Source organism: Xiphias gladius, chromosome 16, assembly GCF_016859285.1.
Source record: "Xiphias gladius isolate SHS-SW01 ecotype Sanya breed wild chromosome 16, ASM1685928v1, whole genome shotgun sequence".
Taxonomy (NCBI): Eukaryota; Metazoa; Chordata; class Actinopteri; order Istiophoriformes; family Xiphiidae; genus Xiphias; species Xiphias gladius.
The window spans coordinates 7,593,140-7,612,500 of NC_053415.1; the positions used below are offsets into that span (position 1 = coordinate 7,593,140).

At 41.4% G+C, this 19,361-nt stretch overlaps 1 protein-coding gene across 4 annotated transcripts in view; it reads right to left on the minus strand.

Annotated features, from left to right (window-relative positions):
* LOC120801278 (neuropilin-2-like) overlaps nt 1–19,361 on the minus strand; it is a 99,643-nt gene that overhangs the window by 44,730 nt on the left and 35,552 nt on the right. For all 4 annotated transcript variants that reach the window (XM_040148060.1, XM_040148058.1, XM_040148061.1 and 1 more), the window contains exons 4-8: nt 16,081–16,308; nt 13,140–13,295; nt 12,877–13,046; nt 9,230–9,385; nt 696–840 (exon numbers count right to left, since the gene is read on the minus strand). In XM_040148060.1, coding sequence (XP_040003994.1) covers nt 696–840; nt 9,230–9,385; nt 12,877–13,046; nt 13,140–13,295; nt 16,081–16,308 — 855 coding nt within the window. The remainder of the gene's footprint in view (nt 1–695; nt 841–9,229; nt 9,386–12,876; nt 13,047–13,139; nt 13,296–16,080; nt 16,309–19,361) is intronic.

Here is a 19,361-nt window from a genome sequence, read left to right on the forward strand (position 1 = left end):
TTGAAACCCTCTTTCTTTTACCATTTCTAGAACACGCACACACACACACACACACACACACACAAACACACACGCAGTCTAATTAAGTTTTATCTATTTATAGTATTGAGCTGATTATGCTGGTTGAAATCGTGTTTGTTTGCCAGGGCTGCAGATGAAAGCTGAGAGCCTGTAACTCTCTGATGTTATCACCCACACATCACACTCTAGTATTATTCTATTAGGACTGAGAGTGTTTCTTTTTGTGTGTGTGTTTTAGTGTGCAATGTGTGAGTGGGAGACAGAGAGGGAGGATATGGATATGAAAGAGCAAGGGCAAGAGTGTGAGTGCACATGAGAGTGGGTGTGACGTGTGCATGTGAAAGGGCGAGAAATAGATGAGAGAAAGGAAAGAAAAGTATGAATAGAAGCAGTGGATGGATTGATGGATGGACAAATTACTGAATTATTTATCATTAGATTATTTAATCGAAGAGAAAATAGACCCTTTCATATTTCCCTGTTCTTTTCCAGGAAATGTTTTCTAAGGGAGTTATTTTTGCTCTGACCCACCTTCTGACCTGTTGTAAAAGCCAGTATATCACTGGTATAAAACTTGGCAAGAAGACTACTGTGTTTTCACAAGAGTGAGTCCCACGAGAAGACTGACAAAAAAAAGTCTAAGAAACTCTACAGAAAAAGATGCTTCATCTTACCCGTAATCTGACAACCGTAAAGCTCGAACCGCAGTGCAATGCCGTTCTTCCATGTCTGAGGTCTGATTCGTACGAAGCGGGCCAGGACCGGCTGTGGGATCCGATTGAGGACCACCTCCGTGGCGTCAACATTGGCATGGAAAACCTATAGAGAGAGAGGAACAGAGGACATTTGAAAATACAACACTGTTATCCAGTACAGGAAGGGCAGAGGGAGAGTGAGCTGCTACATAGGACCTAAGTTTCAGGGTCATCTTAAGGGCACTTCATGACATCACAGGAGATTGGACACACATCCTCTATGTCAACAACAAAAAGGATATCACTGGGTTATACATCATTGACATTTTGTTTTGCTAGTGTTTCAGTCTCATGTCTGTGGGTTAAATATGGAGCTGGAGTCAGACTGTGTTTAGCCTAGCTTAGCATAAAGACATGACATAGAGGTAAACAGCTACCATGGCTCTGTCCACAGTTAAAAACACCTACCGAGAACTGCAAAGATGACTTACTCACACAGTGTATCTTGGTTGTTTAACCCGTGCATATGCAGAAATGTAAAAACAAAAACTTGGGATTTTAGGAGGAGTAACATAAACAACTCAAACATAACTTAACAGTCAACAGTTTAGTCTAAATCAGTGCACAGGATACAGACTATTAAACAGCTGGTGTCCATAGCAACACATATTTATGGTTCAATGGTTAAACTGACTCAGGACAACATAATTATAATAAGTTAAAATGACTACCAGACTAATCTATCTCCTCCTATGTGTATACATAAGTAAACACACACACACACACACACACACACACACACACACACACACACACACACACACACACACACACACACACACACACACACACACTGAATATACTGTGTTTGTTCACAAAGGAAGGAATGAGTGCAAAGGTTTTCTTACATTCTTGCACACACACATTCACAGACAGTCTGAGGGCATGCAGTGTGTAATAAATCAACGGTGTAAGTATGTGGAAAAGCCTCCTCTTCTCAGAGCATCCTCTTCTCATGTCCCCTTGACTTAACCACTCACACACAAACACACAAACACACACTCACATACACACACAAAATAAACACACAAAGGAAAACATAATCTTTATATCTTCACACACAGAAAGCAAAGAAAAACACACACAGTCACCCCTCAGCGTTCAGACACACACAACACGGTATTCACATATGCACTGCTTCCAGACACAACTGACCCCCCCCCACACACACACACACACTCTGTCTTACCACCGCCTTACACCGCGCCCTCCGAGCACCAACATTTCCCATCATGTGCGGATACAACACACACACACAAGATGATTTCCTCTGAATACACACACAAATACAGATGAAAGGAAATTGAATTCAAGCGCATATGGCCAGAAGAACTCTTTTTGTCTCTTGACACCAAGACTTTATATCTCTGTCTATCAGAGTGTCATCTCTCTGCCTAGAACTGTCATCTCTGGAAAACACAGCTGGGCCTTTCATTTCAATTTCTTCCCTCCTTTCTGTCTTTCTTTCTCAACATCTCTTTCTCTCCCTCTCTCTCTCTGCATGCCATGATGACATACTGCTATAAATTTAAGGAAAAAAAATCCATCCTGTTGTTTCATTATAGAACCTCAAAGGCTGTTTTCCCTCTGTGTCTCTAACACTCTTTCTATTATGTTACATCAGTGCTGAAAACACATCAGGGCGTGTTTATTACAGAGCGCTGTAAACCTCATTCAGCAGAGCCAAAGGCCTTGCAATTACTTGCTTGGGTACTCATTTATAGATGTTAGCTTTGTTTTAGGCGTGTGTATGTGTGTCTCCATGTGAAAATTCACTATTTTCCTCCTGTTCTCAATCCATTAAACCGCAGGATCTGTCAGGGGTGACAAAATATGGATGAAGGGGGTTTCTGACTTGCAGGAACAAGAATAGGCTACTGGGCCAGCAGGGAACTGAACCAGTGACCCACTGGGTGTATAATATAAAGTCAGACCCAGTGAACTCATGCCCTCACAATGGCCTTAATACCAGAAACTGTGACCAGTTAAATGATGGAAAAATGCCCAAAGGCCTCGAAAGACTTAATGGGATTGTGGTAGCAGACTGTAATTACACGTGTGTGTATGTGTGTGTTTATATTTGTGTGTGTGTGTATGTCGTGTCAGTGTGTGTCGACGTGTAAAAGTGTAATTATGAAGTCTCACTCTTAGGATTTGGGGGCTGGCGGGTGCTTTCTGATTTCCCTTGGTGCGCACTGAAACATTTCTTCAGCACATGCGTGCACACACACAAACGTACACTTTGATATATCTGCTTTTATGGACTGTATGTGGACTTGGGAGTGTACATACTGTATGAGTCTTCTGTTTGAGTGAAAGTCTAACCTTGTTGCTGTCCTTTACCAGCTTTTAAATTCACATTGGAGTGTTTCTGTTTCTGTGTGCATGTCTCTGTGTGTGTAGCCGGGACTTCTGAGAACAGTATAGATACTGTCCATGGACATGAGTCTAGTGTCCATTCGTTTCTCAATTACCAGCTTTGTTTAGGGTCACGGAACAGACTTGCAACTCTCTTTCAGCTACTGCTGGATGTACTGTTACACTTTCACTGAAACTTAAACGGAAATCCCTTTAGTTGTCCCTTGCTGCCACACACAAAGATAATCTTTATAAAGACTGTCAAAAAATTCTCTCTTAAATATTCTGAATCAATGCTAAGCTGGCCTCATTGTCAAAATTTAAATATTCTTTCTCTACATAGTGCTTAGGGCTTATTTTACACTACTGTGTGACTTTATCTGGAATTTTAACCTTCCAACCCGCGTTGGAGTGATCATTCACAGTAAGTGTAATTTGTGCAATTTATCATTTGTTTTTTGTAGTGAAAGGTAGAGGTTCGCCTTCTTTTAATATGCATGATAGTGAGTATTGTCACAATAATGTCAACCTTTGAGTTTAAATGGATGATAATGAATTGGAATGATAAACTAAGTAATGACTGTTTTTAACACCACCATTAGTAATAATCAACCAAATTATGACATAACCAAACGTTTGTGCACACTTATTAACAATTTTTTTAACAGATTATACAGACCCCCTCCCCTCCAGGTTCTGGCTCTGTGGTGAGAATCCAGAGTGAGGAAGTGTAAGGGGATATGTAGCAACCCTGAGGTCTTAAACTCCTAAATTCACTCTTAACAGTCTCTGTCTAAAAGGCTTCAATAACAATCAGCTAATGGACCACACCTGCAACCCAGCTCAGGTTATTATGTATGTGTTTGTGTGTGTGTCTGTCCATGTGTGTTTTGAGCAGGTTTGTTAATGGTCCGATGTGTCCACCTGTGTTAAGAGACACGGGAAGCTGACACCAGAGTGAACAGATGTCTGACTTTACACCTCCTTCTCTGTCTGCCCCCTTTGTCTCTCTCACACACATACATACATGCACACATATGCACATGCACATGGACACACACACACACACACACACACACACACACACACACACACACACACACACACACACACACACACACACACACACACAGACCTACACAAACAAGAGAAATCTTTCCCATTCAAATGTTAGTTTTATCTCTATGAAGTTCAAAGATTACAGACATGAAGAAAATATTGTTTTCTCATTCACTTACACATTCCTACTCTACTGAATAACAACAGTGTGCGCTAGTCAAAAGGCGACTAACTAGGTCTAATGTGTGACTATGGGATAGAAAAAGAGCATGACAAGGAATATGTTCATCTCAAGGGAAAGAAAAGAACAGGTGTGTGTGTGTGCGAGAGTACGTGTGTGGTTGTGTCTAGAGGCTGCAGGGCCACAGTCAGTCAACCTGCGAGAACCAGCACAGACGTGCTGAATTATTCAAATGTCCGTGTTGTGTGTTTTGTGTGCATGTGTGTAGATAGAGTTATAAAATAGTAAAACAAACCCCATCTCCTCTCATTTCGTCACACAAGGACAAATGCGCGCGCGCACACACACACACACACACACACACACACACACACACACACACACACACACACACACACACACACTCGCATGCACGCACACACACGCCTGCATGCTTAGGGAGACACACTCAGATTCAGTTGTCAACGACAGGTTACTTCCCCAAAGTCTGTGTGTGTGTGTGTGTGTGTGTGTGTGTGTGTGTGTGTGTGTGTGTGTGTGTGTGTGTGTGTGTGTGTTTGAAAATACAGTCCACCAATCTCACAAACCAAATGACACATGGCAACCTTATAATATCCCCCTTTGTCCCTTTCCTCTCCTTTACTCTCAGTTTTTCTTTCTTCATTTGTCACAAACTCTTTTCTCCTGCTCTCCTTTGACCCCAACCTCCGTCCTGCCTTTCCTTCACCTCACAGCCTTTCTCCCTCCACTCTGTCGTTTTATTTTCTTTCCCCTCTCCTGACATCCTTTTCAGGCTGTGTTGCTGAGTCCTCTGATCTATCCAGAGGGACTTCTGGTCAACACCCTTGTCTGCTTTTCTCATTAATCCTCCTCCCCTCCTTGACTCCGTTCATCCATCCATCTCTCTTTCTTTTGCTTCATGGTTCCCTTGTGAACACTTCTTTTCCCCCTTCTGCCTCTTTCCTTCACTCACTTGTTCCCCTATGAACCTCGCTCCTCTCCCTCTGGTTTCCACCTCTCTTCCTCCCTTTGCACCACTCAATTCCTCCCCTCTCCATCAGTTGAATGCTTGACTGGTTGATCTTTTGCTTGTGTTTTTCTGTCTTTCTTTCTTTACTAATTTTTTTCAACTTTCCTACACTTTCCACTCATCACGATCCCTCTCCCTTCCTCTCATTCCACCCACACCCTCCTCCATCCATCTCTCTCCATCCATCCTCCTTCCCACAGATTAAGGTGGGAATAGGAGGTTTTGGTCTTGGCTGAGGTCCAGTGTTGTAATGGCCACAAACAGCTCTGCCTGCAGCAATTCAGGAGGGCTACACAATGACATTTGTACCACATTGAGCTTAAATGTACTTCAACTAGCAGAAGGTCTCAAACTCCTCCAGACAAAGACTCAAACTGAGACAACATAATTTGTCAGCCTCAGACCTCAGGTCACTGAAAATAGCTGCTTTTCTTTCATTATGTGGGCAATCTCCCAAAACCAGGCCCACAGCCAATTTTGCTCACAGAATCATAGAACAGTTTGAGTTATACAGATAGTGTCATTCTTTTTTTTCCATTCCTTTATAATGCAGGTTCACATGCACAGTGAAATGATCTGACATGACCTGATCATCAAGAGAGGATATGAAAAATGGCTGCTGTACAGTAAAATGAGGAGATGCTGATAAAGAAACCCAGAATTATTTATGGATAAAAAGAAAGAGAAAACAAGGAAAATCTGGCTAAGAATCAACCACTTACTCTGGTGAATGTGTCTTGAGTCAGTATCTGTCATGTGTGTGCCTTCAGTACAATGTAGGAGCAAATGCCATATGAATATTACTTTTTCCTTTTCCAGAAAGTCTCTGTAAGTTAACATGTATTCCATATGTCCCATCTGGTTCACACCAGGCCTTTAATGACATTATCAAATACATTACAGATCACACAAATCATCATGATGTTCTGTGACAGTGGCACCACCCCTATGGGTTGACTCTCAGTTGTTAAAAGCCAGTGTTTGTGAGTGTGTGTGTGTGCACATTGGCTGTGTTATCAAGAGTTACTTATTTGAGACAAATGTTAACGCATAACAAAAATGAGGTTGTAAGCATACATTTGTCCACAAGCACACTTGTATTTGTGTGTGTCTTTGCTTCTACTTACATGCATAACGTTTGCATTAAAAAAAGTTTGCATTAGCACAGGCAGTATGCTGTGCTTATAGTATTCTTTTCTTTCTGTACATGTGGCTCCCATTTATTTTTGCCTTCTTTTAATGCCCCTTGCTCATAAAACATTAATTCAATAATTCTTCCAAATTAACACACACCTAAATTCACACGCCAAACCATCACTGTAGCCAAACACAAGAAGTAATTTGTTCAAGCAGCATAAACTTGTCTGTCTATTTCTTGATGACTTTCCCAGCAACATACGGAGGGAAAAAGAACAAATGATGGAATGTCAAGGGAGAGAAAAGAGGAGAGACGGAAAAGAGTGCAAGACTGGAAGGATAAGATGAATGAAGATGTGAGGAGAGTGAATGAGTAGACAAGGAGGGAGGAATTGATGGATGAAGAGATTTTGAGAGAACCAGTAGCGAAAGGATGAGTAAATGAAAATGCCAATGAGGAGATGAATGGAGAGATGGAAAGTTCAGAGCAGGTTCAACAAGCTAAACATAAAGGAGTTGGGGCACTTCTATATAAACCTGGAATCAGTAAGAAGCTATGCTCTCTCAAAAGTAGTAAATTAACAATTTTGATATATTGCTGTCATACAGAAGTTTAAGTTCAGACAAAGAAAAATATCATATGCTTACAAGTGATCCTTGCATGAAGTGATCCAGGATCTGCTCCCAATTATAAAAACTATTTCCTTGAATTATCCTGTGAATGCACACACAGCATTTTACACAACCGATCTATAAAACACTCTGCCAAAAGATGTTCTTGGCCAGTGCTGCTGTGTGATTTATGTGTCTGTCTAACATAAAACACACACTTTCACTTACACCCCGAAAGATGATAGAGACAGTCGGGGTGGCAAGGCGGATGCTGACTGGCCGTCTGAGGTGTGTCAGCTGAGAAGGGACATTAGGCACCGAGATGCTGACACCATCGTTTCATTATCAGATAAATGACCATCTCTCTCTTCAACTTTTTTTTTTGTAGCTCTCTCTGCTCTAACTCTACTCTGCCTCCTCTTTAATCTCTCCCTCTCCAAACAGAGGAAGCACCGTAACACAAAGACCAATCTGCAAGACTGACTACAGTATATTTATGTATCTGAGTAATGTCCATAATGTTCAAGCAGACAATGATATACAGCAGTGGATCAAATGAAACGACTGATGACCCTGATCTGTACCATCAGATTACTGCACAGACTAACTCACAATGAGGCCAAATGGCTGAAAAGACCCCCACCAGTTGGCTTGAGGTTGTGTGTGTATGCGTGTGTGTGTTTGCAAGACAAGGGAGGGATATTCTACCAGAAGCTGCAACTGATTTATTCTAAACCCCTCCTCTTCAAAGGCACACATTCATATGCGCATCCACGCACGTACACCCCTATATGTCTCTCTGGTCATTCAGCTTTGAAGCAGCTTTCCAGGGTTATGGGGGAATCAAGGGGGATTATGGGTGGTGACACCAACAACTAGCCTCATAACATCATCATTTATCCATTTTTCAAATTGGAGTTTTATAGTTTCATAGCCTGGTGTCAGCAGAATAATGCTATTTGACTGACAACACATATGATTGGATGGTAAAATGACTGACTGATCAACTGATTTCACCTTCTTTAAATCAAATCATGTTTTACAGTTATTGAACAAAAAATGCCAGTTTACTCTGTACCGCACCAATTAAATGACCAAAATTATTATTTTCCTGTTTCCTGTTCAATTTAACCATTGCTTAATAGCTGTAAACCTATTTAAAGAAACTGGCTTTACACTAAATTCTGTGTCCTCTTTCTTTTATAATACCTCAACTTAATTATTCTGACTACCTTTCTCCACAGTTCCCGGCGTTTTATCCATCAATTATTTCAGTGGGAGTTAGCTTCAACTGTAAGCCTTATGGGATCTGCAGCCCACAGAGGAACCCTAGATGGTTAATCTGGATCTGCTGTTTCCCTCTTGCGGCAAAAAGAAGTCTTTTAATGTACAGTATGCATTTGTGGGTGTGTGCATGCATTAGTGTTCATGAAGGAATAAGGGTTTATAGCACAAAGCTAGATGTGGCATTGACTGCAGGACAAACATATGTGACCACTATAGCAGGGGGAGAACGGCTGTGATGGAAAAAAAAACAAAAAAACGTCACAATCAGTGGAACGCTCCTTTGCAGTTGCAACCATTTTAAAGACCCTCAGAATTTCTTCCCGGCACCCTGGACTCTAGCACACTCACTGATGGCACATCATGCTTTAACACCTCTGAGAGAAACAACATAGAAACCTGTCCAACCAGGTCAACATTAGGCGCAACTCTGGCCAGTAAGTAACAGAAACCAGATGGGATGTGAAAAGCAGACCACAGTGTAAATGTAGTTGCATACAATGATGTAAGGGATCACTTGGAGCTTGGAGACCTGTGCTGATTCTGGCTTGGTCGTAAACCTTTAAATGAAGCCAACTGAACGGCTGTAATTGCAGCCACCAGTTGAATTTTGGGCATGTGAGTCAACTCTTGCTGCATATATTCCATCTCATATTTCTCTCTACCCCTTCCATGTGGGTGCATGTTGAGGCATGTGTGTCACCTAAGAGCATCCAGACCTTCTTTAATTGCCCTGACTACTTTGCAGGCCCCCCAAAAGCAATGTGTGTTTGTGCATGTGCCTGATCCTACCTTATGATTCTTGCCATGTCTGTAGACCATCCAGTCCTCTCCATTGGTGCTGACCTCAAGCTTGAAGGTGGTGACATGGTAAGCCTTCTCAGTTTCCTTCGAAATGGCGCCCTGTGTAGCGATGCCTGTCAGCACCTTCAAAGTATGGAGGTCCACCTGTTGGCCAGGAAGAGCGAAGAAGTTTTAATAAAAAAATATAAAAAACATTGAGCAAAAATGGGGAAAAAATAGCCACTTAAATCAAAACCAAATTCCCTAACTGTTACTTTCTAAATGTAATCCTATTTTTAATCTTACCCAAAACCCAAGTCATACACCCTACAAAGTGTCCTCATGATCAAAGTCCCAAAACATTAGATAGGTTAAAGATAGACATAAACTATAAACCGAATAGACACCTGAACTTATCAGCATCCATCTCTCACCTTCACCACTCTCCTTTCCTCCCCTCTTCATCTCCTTCTCTGTGTTTCTCTCCTCTCTGTGTCTTTCTCCTGGCAGATCGATAGTAATGACCTGGGGCTCATTTTAATTTCCTTCCATACAATAGCCATAATCACCTCCCCACCCTGATTGTGGATGGTATTCTACGTGTCTGGCATGCAGCTAGCTGTGTTGCATTATACGTGGACAGCATTAATTTGTGCTTGATCTGGGCTTCAAACTCCTTTATTTCAAGGTCCCTCAAGTAGATACACATTGTTTTTGCTCCACAGTGCCCAAAATGAGTGGATCAAGCGGAACAATGTAGCTCTCTCAATCATTATATATATTCTCTGAATTTTTTAAGGAGCATAATGAAAGAAGAGCTTATATGGTCGGGGAACATATTTTAACACTATTAGTAGGGAGCACCTGCCAACAAGAACTGCTGGGCTATAACTCACCATATATTGAAAACTGCAGGTTTGATAACACTCAAGTCAAATGTTAGGATTGCATTGTTGGCAGCTAGAAGCTGCTGGAAGCCCATCAAGACAAGATATTAATTTCCTGTTTTACTACCGTAAAATTAATTTTTACACTACTGATTGAGCTCTAGATCTCTAAAAACCTGATGCTGTTTGTAACTAATTGTAGACTACTCTTTTCTATAGTTCAACATTACAGTAGTTACAACAGTTCCTTACCAGGGACATAGCACACCTGCAACTGTTTAATATTTGTATTTTACGTTTTTTAAGATCTCTATTCAAATGAATTAAGCTCTCTACATGTTGGTGCTGTGACTGGAGATTCTCACCTCTACTTAACATAACAAGGGAATGGGAATGCAGACAGAGCCATGCTGCAGACAAATAAAGAGCAGAAGATGAGAAAGGTTCTACTGTAGGTTACAACATTTATTCTCCTCTGCTGTTGAAACCTGTAGATTAATCAGAACTTGTTGTGTATGCACTGTGCGTGCGTGTGAGTAAGTGTGTGTGCTGTGGGTCCCACAGGGGTATAGTACAAAACACAAGGGGAGGTAAAATGCTGTGTTTGTTATCTGTCAAAAAGACAGGTGTTTTAGATTACTTCCAACACACACACACACACACACACACACACACACACACACACACACACACACACACACACACACATACACACACACACACAGACACACACACACTCGCATGCACGCACACACACGCCTGCATGCTTAGGGCCAGACAGAGATCCACCAAGACAACTAATCGATAGTCCAGAACCAAGGAGAGAAACGTAGAGAAGGAGGGGTAAGGAGTAAGGGAGGGAGAGAGAGAGAAAGAAAGAAGAGAAGGAGGTGAAGAACAAATGAGAGAGAGAAAGAATAGAAAGAGGGAAAGAGATGCAAAGTGAGGCCTCCCAGGTGAAGCTCCTCATCAATCACAGAGCTGTTAGAATAATGGAGCCACCAGTGCTCACATCATCAATCTGCACCACACCTCACTGGACCAGGCTAGTATAGAATAGAATAGAATAGAACAGAACAAAAACATAAGCGCATCAGAGAAAGTGCAGTGGAGAGATTTAAACCAAACACGTGGCTCTTGAGCCAACATTGCAACACACGCATGCCTGAGCTGCATGGACACACATATCCACAAACACAGACACACGCAGTTATAAGAGACCACGGGGTACAAGATGCATGAAGGAGAGGCACATTGGCATTTATGACAGCTGTTTGTCAAGACAGGAGCTGTTGCACACACACATAGACACACACACAGACACACACGTGTAGGGGCTGCGGTCTCTGCTAGGTGTTAACGCAGGGGAACAGCTGAGAGCCTGTGTGGAACGCAGCAACCTGACCACAACACTGCTGACCGCAGAGACACAGAAAGACAGCATAAGAGATATAGAAGCTGCATTTCCAGCCATCTCTCAAACCATTTTTATGAAGATAAAAAAGATCTAATGTGTCCCAAACAATAAAATCTAAATCAGGGATCTTTCCATGGTTTATGGAGATTATATGGGCCATCTGAATGTCAAAAAAAAAAAAAAACTGTCTTGAAAAATGTAGAGAGAGTCTTTCAGCAACTGATTCATGTTTACAAGATCTGTAATGTCAGCTAATTTTAAGAGTGGGTTGTAGAGAAAGAGCCTTTAGCTGCAGTGGAGGTAAGACAGGAAGGAAGCGAGACTGATGGGAACTTGGCCTTGTGCTGCCTCTTGGCCACAGTCCCTTTCTGTAATTTTTTGGCCCAGAGTCTGGCTACAGAGGAGCTCTGACAATCAGGACCACTGCTTTTATCGACATCTTTCCGTGACTATCTGTGATTGTGACATTGTTCCTCCACATTAACAGAGGAAGTGCTGTACACAGATTAAAATAAGAGAAGCTGCCTCCAACGAGAAAGTTAGGTTTCATCTGTGCAGCCAGGCACAAAAGCCATTTGCCTTGTTCTTGCTCTTTTGAGCAAAACACCGGTGCCTCAGCGGCTCCTTCTCTGTTACCTGAACATTAGAACTCAATGTTTCATCATTTCTATGAACATCTTACAGGTATCATGGGCTATCTATGACTTCAAAGATGATGAAAAACCTTAGCCCTACAAAGCAAGTCTGAATCTGGCAAGCTTTGTGTGGGGACATTTTTGTCGGGAAAACTGAGAATCAACTGAGCCTTGCAGCCGGCAGCCAGACCAATCTGCACACTACTAACAGTTTAGACCAGTAGGTTCCAACCTGTGACCCCACACTGCATTGCTTTGTTTTAAGGGGTCACATATATAAAATAGGTTTAGGCAATGATAAACCAAAGTTTCTAGCTCTCAAAGCTGACTTAAAAACTGAGATGTATTTACCACACTGGTCAGTAATTAACAAGACATTTTACAAAATTTATAAAAAAGCTGCCATGTTTTTCCCCTTTAGAAATCGTAAAGAAATAGAAATAAAACCCCAGCGTTTGTCCAGTTAGGTATAGGAAGGTATAGATCTGTCCAACCTTTAACTTTTCATGAAGTGAAGAGCTTCAATTGTGGCCAAATAGCATGTGAACACTTGTAAGATTTTTTGAATCAAGTCTAAAAAGCCTTAATCGTGGTGTATGACTGAAACTATGTGACTGGACTGTGATTCTGCCATTCTTGAAATTTAATTTGAATTTGAGCTGCAACTGAATTCTACTGCACCATGTTTCCACACCACAGTTGAGGACAAAAACATACCTGTATGTACTCCCTGTTGCTGTCTTCATTGGGCGTCCATCCATTGTCATTGTAATTGAGTCGGGCCTGTCTTGGCAGCCAGCGGTCATCAAAAAAACTTGACGAGGCTGTGAGCTGGTCATCTGTGATCTTTCCTGACTCCATACCGAATGCATTACTACAGTGGAAAGCTAAAGGGAGAGGAGAGGGGATTTAGATGATTATCCAACCATTTTTTGTTTAGAAAAAAAAGACACAAACAGCGAGTGTTAACTTATACTTACTTTCACTGACTTCCTTGTGTGTCATGTTGTATCGAGCTGAGAAGCCATCTTTAGCCACAGCCATGTCAGTGTGGAAAGACAGAGAGAGAATCCCAGTAGATGATTGGATCTCGGGAGGCACCCTGGTCCCACAGTAACGACCAATCAGAGGGCCCACTGTCAATCAAACAAGAATTATTTGATTAACCATCAGTCTGTTCAAATTTTGTTCAACTTCTGTTTGACATCATTTGTTATTTTATTTATTTGACTCATGAAAGAATGCCATAACTGTGTTACCATGATATCACTCAACCAGATGTCAAGATGGTTTGTTAATTTTTCATTGCTGTATCAATCTCTTCATCCCTCAATCCTCAAATTTGTCTATATCCTTTACTACTTGCATTGTTTTCTCTCCGTTCCATTACCTCTATCACTCCCACTTTCCACTGACATTTGCACATCGCTCCACCCTCTAATGTCAGCACCCATCTTCCCTTCATCTATCAACTCTATCTCTGGACTGGACATGGTTTTACTATGTGTAGTATTTATATATATATATATATATATGTGTGTGTGTGTGTGTGTGTGTGTGTGTGTGTGTGTGTGTGTGTGTGTGTGTGTGTGTGTGTGTGTGTGTGTGTGTAAATCCAAGGATCTAAGTGATTCCTCTGCTGTCTTCTTCTCTAATACCACAACTTGTATATGTCAACACAAACAGATGGGTGTGATTTTGAGCCCTAGGCTGTATGTGTGTATGTGTGTGTGTGAAAGGGTGGGAGCACAGATAGTATGATTCATCATGCTACTCCCTAACTCCTCTCTCACACACAAAGATACACACATGCGGAGGTTTGTGAAGGAGGAGGAAGGGGATAGGAGACAAGAAAAAAGCTGGCAATTGATCAGTGGTATTGATTTTTTTCTTCCCTTTTGGAATGGGTGGATATTTGAAATAGGGCTCTTGAGCAAATAATGGTCATAACTCTTTTCTTGATGGTGGTGAAGAAAACAGGGAGAAGAGAACAGAACAGAACAGAGCAGAAGAAAATGTCAAATCCACAATTTCAATAAATAATTACAGATGTTAAAATTCTGGTCAAGCGAATTTAATATTTTTTAGGATTTAATATTTAATATGTCTAGCTTATGGATCAAAATCATCTCATTTTTCTGTCTCCCTTTGTATTTATGAATTTCATTTCAGCAGCATATAAAGTTGACAGAAGGCAGGTTGACAGAAGGCACACACTCACACACACACACACACACACACACACACACACACACACACACACACACACACACTTTTACCTATGCTGATAGTTTTATAATTTAGTATGTGGATTAGTTACAGAATTAAGTTTGGTAAAAAAAAGGTTGGGATATAACAATTTCACTCATACACATACATGGGGGTAAATGCAAAAACACAGACTCACACAAAACAACCCCAAACTCTTAATATTCTAGTTCTCTCTCTTTCTAATCAAGTCAAAACTAAGTTCTCAGGGCAGCTCTCCTCTCAACATCTCCTCCCTTACTTCCATACTTTTAACCTTTTACGAAATACACATGGTCTTTCTCTTTCCTGCTTGTCTCTTTCCTTGTCTTCTCTTCCTGCTCAGGTCCCTACACCCATGCAAAAGGTGAAACCAAGTCCTTCACCTCTGTATCTCATTATGAATATTTTCTTCCTATTTCAACTTCCTCCCACTTCATTTCACTTTCCTTCCTTTCCTTTCATCCTGCAATCCTTCTTGTACACTCTCTCCTTCACTCTCTGCAGAAGCCTTTTATCCTCTCTTCCTCTTCCACTGCTCTTTTTTTGCCTTTCTGGTCATCTTCATTTTGTGCTTTCAACTTTGCTTAACCTCTCTTGTCTTCTTTTAAATCCTCTGAAAAAGAGGGAGCAAAGATGTTGTGGCTTTTTTTCTGTTCTCCTTTTAACCAACCTCTTTTCCTTTTACCATCTCTCTGACTTTTCTTCCCCCCTCAGGCTAAATTCATATTTGCAGTATTCATAGAGAGAAAAGCACCATTGTTTGCTCTCCTTTGCTGCTAACGTTGTTCAGTCTTTGCCAGGTGATTTCTAAGTACCTTAGAAGATTTGAGAATTAAGCAATTAAAAATGTTGCCAAAATTTTTCAATGTGTAAGACTAAAAAAGATAGATGGTATTTATTAATGATGTCATGAAAACAGTATAAGACAACAAACTACAAATAAAATGATCAACAACTAAAATAAAACTGTATAATATTTATTTATTCAAAATGAATGTTCTTCCCTCTTTTCCAGCATCACTTGCTGAACTCCCTTCCTGTTTCTCTTTTTTCCAGTCCTCTTCTTGAAGGCAGACAAGAAGTTCTCTGGCCTCATCTATTCATCTCAGCATTGCCTTTGTTTGTTCCAGTCTTTCCCTACAGCTGAGGACTTTTCACTGCCCTTCCACTGCTCTTCTCTTTCTCTCTACCTCTTCCATTTCTTGAAACTAGATCCAAGGTCTTTGTGCCTTAGATGTGTCCTTCTAAACTCTTCCACTCCTTCTAGCGGCTAGACCTGAAATATCCTAGCTCTCTACCATTCCTCCTTTCACCTCCCCTATTTTCTCCCTCCGCTTAACAACTCCTATTTTATTTTCTCCTTTAAAAGTTATGTTATTTCTCCAGAGTAGGTGCCAAAATGCTGCCTGTAAGCTTAGCTTTCATCTACCAACGCATAGCTACGAAAATAGTTTCTACTCCACCTCAGTCAATAATGATGTAGGCAGGTCAGAATACACACCATTTTCACTTTGCTCAGTGTATTGACTCATGAAATGGCTGAATTATTCTTCAACACCTCCATCTAGATCATCCTTATTAACAGTGTTATCAAAATTCTCACCAACAACTTCATCATTTTTAGATGATCAACATGATCCAAAAACAAAACAGATTTAATCAGTGTCTCACCTCCTGGGAGTCCGTCCCACACTTCCAGCCAGTCATACTTGCAGTCCCCCTCTCCGCCTGGCAGGGGGTCGTTCTCCAGGTCAAAGGTGAGGAAGGTGAGGGTGACATCCATGCTGGGGGGGACGATGATGATGAAGGAGCACTCCAGGTTGTGGGGGTATTTGTCAGGGAAGCCCGGGGACTCAATGACACCCGAGGGACTGGTAAAGTTACGGGAACAGTCTGAACCTGAGATGAGAACACAGAGACACAAAACATTTGAAGTGACATACGTTAACTAGAAGATATATATTAATAGCAGCTTGTGATCTTATCTGGAAAAGTGAAAAATAAGCACAAAAAAAGGGTGAAGACACCTTAGACTGTCATTATACTTCAAACTGATGATAATATTCTGGGCAGACACTCAGAGGTGCTGTTTTTAGAGGAGGGTGCTTTCAAACTCACAGCCAACTCAATACCTATTGCTATCTCAGTTTTCTTTACTAGATAGAATGGCTATGTGAGATTAACTGATGCCACATTATGTACTTTAAATGCAGTTGCTGTGTTTTGTGGGAAACAGATTTTAACCTGTAAGGCTTTCAAGTCGTTAATCAGTAACCTTTTCACACTCTGCAAAGTCAAAGATTCGATAGTGTATGAGAGAAAGTAAAAATACAGAGGACAGAGACAGAAAGCCGAGGTTTGAGTGTCCATAACAGAAAAAAATGCATCTGCTTGTTTGTCTAAAGTGCACTTGAGCAAGGAGCTTTATCACTGCCATCTCCTGGGACAATGAAGAGACAGCCACAAACCCCACTCCAATCTCTAAGAAAAATTAACAGACATAAATGAGCCAGACATGGTTTGAGAGACACAGGAAAATAAGAGGGTGGAATCTGTTGATAGTATCATGATTGGGTGGTCTAGCTATTATGACAAGCTTTACATATCATCATATGTGCGCACACACACACACACACACACACACACACACACACACACACACACACACACACACACACACACACACACACACACACACGCTCACAAACACACACGGACACACACACGCTAGTGCACACACATATGCAAACCCAGTGATCTGGGGCTAATCTGGGGATCTTCATTCCTAAATTACTGTAATATCCTTTCTATTAATACTCTCTCTCTCTCTCTCACACACACACACACAAAACACACACATACGCAGACACACAAACACACACACACACACACACACACACGCACACACAAAATGTCTAAGCCTCTTATGATAACCCATTTCTCTCTAGTCTGTTTGGGTGTCTGGTATTGTGCCTTTGTGCCTTAATGAGTAAATGAAGAGAAAGTGAGTATGTGGGTGTTCCCATGTACAGTTATGTGCGTTGGTAAACGACCTGTCCACACTGGATGTGTTACAGCTGCGTTTTTCAGTCGTCTGTCTCACAAGAATCGGACAGAACAAACACACATCAATTTTAATCAATTTAGTTATCTACATTGGCAACTTACCAGCTTACACTTTAAGCTTGCAACTGTGACCCAAAGTGTGGTTTTAGGTTTTAAGTATTTACTTCTGGACCAAGCATTTAACTATATTGATTGTGTATTGTGCGCTTCGGCGTGCACAGTAGTGCTGTGGATGAACGGATCCAGTGTAGACCCTAATGGAAGACTGCAGTTGTTACTAGTGTGTTGCTATCACTACATGGCAGGTGTAGATACAAACAGAAGTAAGTCAGAGAGAGAAATGCTCCAAACTTAAAAGATGAATTTGAAATGGTTACTGTCATTGGAGATCTCCATGGAAACTAGCTTGTTACACTGAATGAGTACTGTATGGACTCAGTCAGTCAGTTTGCCAACTGACAGATGCCTTAAGCGGCAAGCATATGTATCTGTCTGCCATTTCTTTACTTCTGCCGAGTCTTTGAAATTCATAATCAAATAAACTTCTGTAGGTGTAACTGGGAATATTGATGCTGTCTCCAGCACTTGCTTTTCTCTTACTTCTGGAATTTCACTGATCACTGGACATAGCAGTAGTTGTGGGGAATATACGTCTGAATCTGTCTGCTCATTTGACTGATTTATGTCCGCTATATTGTGATAGAGCTTGGATACATTTACATACTCTTTCCACATTGTAGTTTGTTTGCGAATCTGCATGAATGCCAACTGTATGTCTATGTGATGTGATTATCCATTTTTCACTACAACATCAATTTTTAGTGTGTTATACGTTGTCTGTCTATTTTTGGTATCTCTGTCTTTGTCTTAGCAAACACGCACCCTCACAAAGACACAAACTGTCTCTCATGGAGTTCCCCTTGCGTCTGGCCCCCCTGCAGAGTCTGTTCCTGCATAGCGTGGATCTGCGTGACTGTGAGCATTTGTGTGTGTGCGTGTGTGACTGTGTGTGTAGAGTGAATGCCTGACCAGTTCTGTTGCCGGCAGCGATTTTATTCCCTTCTCATTACTTCATGTTCATGAATATCGCAGAAACACTTGTGCCCTCCTTTCTCCTCCTCCTTCCCTTCTCCTCCGTCTCCGCTCTCGTAGTGTAATGCTTGTCTCTACCTTGTCCCTCTAATACTTTTTAAGTACACTCAAATCGAAAAAGGACTGCATTTGAAATTTGTTGGAAATGTTCAGAACTTCTTGTAGTGTGCTCCACATGTATTTATACTGTATGTACATCTGTCTCTTTTTCTGTCTATTGATTTCTCTTTTGTACCTCTCACCTCCTCTCTCCTTTCATTTCTTCTTCCTCTTGCAAGATTGTGCATCCCCCACTTATCTTCTTCTCTTTTCAGGTCTTTCTTATTCTCCTCTCTCCTGCTGTTCTTTCTTTACCATCCTCCCATGCATCTTTTCAACTTCCACAGCTCCCCCACTCCCCCCCCAAACCCACCCACCCCCATTTCCTATTCTTTTCTACTCTCTTCCAATCTGTTTGAAATGGGTAAGTGTGAATAAAACACGTGTTTCACTGTGGGGTAAGGTTAGCGGAAGTGTGTCTATGTGTTTGTGTGTGTGTGTGTGTGCGCGCGCGTGTGTGTGTGTGTATGTGTGTGCGTGTGTGTAAGTGCTTGTGCATGTGTTGCTGGGTAGATCTGGCGCTCGGGCAGTGATCTGGAAGACAGGACAAGGTCTATCAATGTGTGTTTGTAGTGAGCTGGCATGCGAACGCTTTCATTCATCTAAATGAATGAATATGTGTTATGAATATGTGTGTGTTTATGTGATGTCTATGTGATGTGTGTCTGGTACGCTGGCATGCAGAAATCTACTGT